This window comes from Archocentrus centrarchus, chromosome 19 (assembly GCF_007364275.1).
Source record: "Archocentrus centrarchus isolate MPI-CPG fArcCen1 chromosome 19, fArcCen1, whole genome shotgun sequence".
NCBI lineage: Eukaryota > Metazoa > Chordata > Actinopteri > Cichliformes > Cichlidae > Archocentrus > Archocentrus centrarchus.
Window position 1 is genome coordinate 4,420,939 of NC_044364.1, and position 4,069 is coordinate 4,425,007.

Sequence of the window (4,069 nt, forward strand, 5' to 3'; positions counted from 1 at the left end):
TTGATTAATTTTACACTGCGTTGCATCGAATGCCCACCTCCAGGTGCCCCAGAAGGTTCACAACCCCCTGCTGTCGCCAGCTGACAGGAGGAGGAGGATGAAAATAAAAGAAGCAGAGGAAGAGGGAGGAAAGCAGGGCGTCTGGGAAAACAAACACTGGTGCTGCTTCTTGGCACTCTTTGTTTAACCCTTTCACTGTAACAGTATTTTTAAAGGCACGAGTGCCGTATGTTATTCTGCTCTGTAATATTACAGTTTTCTGCTGAGTCATGAACGGCAGACTTTTTCTTTTTTTTAATAGCCTTTTCTTTTTTATTGCAAATACATATACAAAAGTGTCTTTAAAGACAGTACAAATACATGGTGAGATTGCAGGAGGGGGTAAAAGATTACTGGAATCATCAGTTCTTTGACGCTGAGAGAAAAGGAAATGGAGCCTGCAGAGCAGAAAGGATGTGAGGTCCCTCCGATCAAAAGATAAAAACTGTAAGAGATGCTGTTTTCCAGTTCTTTCAGCCATATTCTGAAGCCCAACACAAAGAAAATTCACAAATAACAAATAATCAGTACGCATTTTGTTAGATATTCCCCCAACCCTACGAAACAAAGGCAAACACATACTTAAAATAGACATTTAGATAAGATAAATAAACCAGAAAACGACGACTACAGCATGTACCATTCTGTCTAAGTACCTCCTGGGTTGGAAAAAGAAAAAGAAAAAATGGGGGGTTATATGCTGTCTACATTGCAAAGAGGACAATTCATTAGTAATAAGAATAGTATGTAAAATAATTACTTTGAAATAAAGTTAATAAATAAATAAAACTGGATTTGACCTGGGCGAAGCTTGAGGGGTGCATACTGGAAACCAGCCTGTGGGAGAGGGGAGACTGCAAGGGGTCAAAGGTGACTTCCTGTAGCTGTCAAACACACGCTGTTGGACGGTAAGCGTAATCTCAGCTGCGCACAAACAAAAAGTTGGGGAAAAGTAAAATCCAAGGCACGGATGGTGGAAGGGGCTGCAGTCTCCCCGCCATCGAGACAGCACAGCGCTGCAGAACAGAGTCTCTCTCTTTCTCTTTTATTGCCTGATAAGTTTTCCGATTATCGCGACACATGACTTCGACAGCATAAATACAAAAACCGTAATTGCTGAATGGCACGTGAAAAGAGTAAGCAACAACAATAAGTAACAAAAACCCGACAGAGAACCAGAATCTGCACTACCGCGAGTGGTTAGTTGCTGAACTGGTTAAAAATATAAAGCTTTTTTTTTTTTTTCATTTTATATCTACAGGTACAAATAATTATCCTAACCCTCCGCCCGCCCCACCCCCATGTCCCCAGGGGTTACAAACTGCCAGCATATGAAAAAAAAAAGGAAACATACACAGTACCTACAGAAATATTGACAATCAGTAAGTCCTCACAGAGGATTTTCTTAAGTCTTCCATCTCTCTAAAAATATAATATATAGTTTCTATAATAGCAAGGCACTACGTGAGCCAATCACAAGTCCAGCTCTCCTCTTTTTATGAATTCAAGTGTCTGATTGAGGGGAAAAACCCTCCTCCAGAGTAAAGTGTTGGATGTGAGTGTCTCAGGGTCTGGTGAGCTGGGTGTAAACCGGAGCCGTCTCCCAGTGCTGCGGGGTGCTCTGCGGGATGGAGGGCACCCCTGTGTTGTCGGCTATGGGCGTGTACATGGGCCTCTGGGTGGGGCTGCTCATGTAGCTGAAAGTTGAGTACAGCCCCGAGCTCTGCCCTGCCCCCGCGTGGCTGTAGTAGGACGCAGTGGTGCCTCCCCCCTGGTGGTCAGGGTAGTCGTACTGCTGTTGTGCCCTGGAGATGGCCGGGTAGGAGGAGGAGGGGCTGTAGTGCTGCAGGTTGAAGGGGCTGTAGGCGACGTGCTGCGGGGAGCCCTGCTGCTCGCTGTAGTGGCTCGGGCTCAGCTGCTCTGTCTTGATCTGGGTCCTGTGCTGGGTCTGAGCACCATCTGAAGCACCGCTGCTCCCCAGGGTGGTCAGGGTGTGCTGCTGCTGCTGCTGCTGTCCCTGCTGGTTCTGGCTCTTAGCCATCCAGGCACCTCCCGCCTGGGGGCTGACCGGGGTGCCGCTGCTGATGCTGTAGCTGCCGGTGTAACTGACTGGTGTGCTGTTAGCAGAGCCCGGGTGACCATTGGGAGGGAGGTACTGGTCAAACTCGTTGACATCAAAGGTCTCGATGTGTGAGATGACGTCGCTGCTCAGCTCACCGATGTCCACGTCGCGGAAGTCGATGTTGAGCTGGCGCCCGCTGGGGCCATCAGGCAGAGAGCGCAGGCCCACTTCACGCTTTAGGTCAATCTTGCCTGAGCTGACATCAGTCTTTGGGGTGGTGGGAGGGGTAGGGGGACCCTGGGAGCCTGGAGGTTACAAAATAAAAGATTAAATTTTGCTTTAAATATCAAATTACAGTTAGGTTTTGTACTTTTTAAGCAGACCAATAGGCCTGAAATGAAGAATTTATCTTATATGATTTTAAATGATCAAAAAAAAAAAAAAAAACATAAGGAGACTGAAAAAAAAAACATTTTCTTCTCCTCTCACCTGAGTGTTCACCAGGAGAATGCACCTCTCCCATGCTGGATGCCGGTGAGTCCGCCTGCTGGAGAGCTTTGAAGATGGCATTGGGGGAAATGTGCGTCTGCTCACTGCCGTCCTCCGCCTCGCTCTGCCCGTTCTTTACAGACTTCCTCCTTCGGGGCTGGTATTTGTAGTCCGGGTGATCCTTCTTGTGCTGCACCCGGAGCCGCTCAGCCTCCTCCACAAACGGTCGCTTCTCTCCTTCATTGAGAAGTCTGTGAGTAAAATGACCAATTATTGAAACTGTGAATTGCTGCAGTGATCTATAAACAAAAAGGAGCTAACTGTGAAAAAAAAAGATGAACATGCTGCATCTTTAACCCTGTACAGGATAAGCGGAAGAGAATGGATGGATGGATATATAAACTAAATCACACAATGTATCCTAAATCGTTAAGTAAAATTATTTACTTCAAAAAACAACAGCGCATCCATTACTTACCTCCAGAGTTTCCCGAGCGTTTTGCTGAGCTCCGCGTTATGAAGGTGCGGGTACTGATCCGCCAGCTTCCTGCGAGCTGCCTGAGCCCACACCATGAAGGCGTTCATTGGTCTCTTAACGTGAGGCTTGTTCTTGGTAGATCCGTTAACGCGCACCGGCATAGGCACGAGGGTCCAGTCGTAACCCTTGAGCACCTGGGACACGGCCTCGCGTATGCAAGCAGGAAACTTATCGTCCTCGTCCTTCTTGAAGTCGCCCAGGGATGCGTCCCCCCTGAGCAGCCCGTTCTCTGACGGCCGGGTGTTCTCGGTGTCAGACCCCGAGCCGGACGGGCACGGGGAGCCCGCAGAGTCCTCGGACATGCTCGGGCTCGGGGCGTCAGAGAGACACTTGTCTTGTTCCTCCGTCATCTTCAGGAAGGGGTCGAGGAGATTCATACGAAAAACTGTTTGGTGCCAAATTACGCGTGAAATCAGGGAATTAATTCTGCTTTTTCGCGAGAGGGAAAAAGCCTCTAAATTGACTTTACCTTGCCAGGATGCGTTTGAGCAAAACCTTTCACAAAAAAATTGGGCAATTCTCTCCTGTGTACCGTGCGTAAAGCCGATTTGGAGAGCGAGCGTTTTTACGCATGAACTCCCGGGACGTTTGTTTTCTGCAAACGGATCCGCGCTTGCAAGGACAAAAATAAAAATAAAAAACAAACAAAAACACGCCAGCAGGTAAGACTCTGTGTTCAGCTCTGCAGAATGAAACGATAAAGAGGTTCCTTCTCGTCTCCGAGTACAATCCCCAGAAGCTTGAGTGCTTTGAACTGAAAACGTTTTGCATGCGGGATTTATAGCCCTTGTGCGTTCTGAGGAAAGCCCTAATCTGATTGGCTGGCAAGTATGTGACGCTAAAGTGAAGGAATTCGATCCCATTTTTTCCTTCTCTAACCAGCACGGGCAACACACACATTTCCTTGACACACACGCGCGCACACACATTGCTCTCCAGCC

At 47.8% G+C, this 4,069-nt stretch overlaps 1 protein-coding gene across 1 annotated transcript; it reads right to left on the bottom strand.

Moving 5' to 3' along the window:
- Positions 1 to 306: 306 nt before the first annotated feature.
- LOC115798127 (transcription factor Sox-9-A-like) lies at positions 307 to 3,866 on the bottom strand. Its single transcript, XM_030754850.1, has 3 exons — positions 3,069 to 3,866; positions 2,591 to 2,841; positions 307 to 2,406 (listed from the first exon to the last, which is right to left on the bottom strand). The coding sequence occupies exons 1-3, from the start codon at positions 3,503 to 3,505 to the stop codon at positions 1,604 to 1,606; spliced, it is 1,491 nt and encodes a 496-aa protein (XP_030610710.1). The 5' UTR covers positions 3,506 to 3,866; the 3' UTR covers positions 307 to 1,603.
- Positions 3,867 to 4,069: the final 203 nt, after the last annotated feature.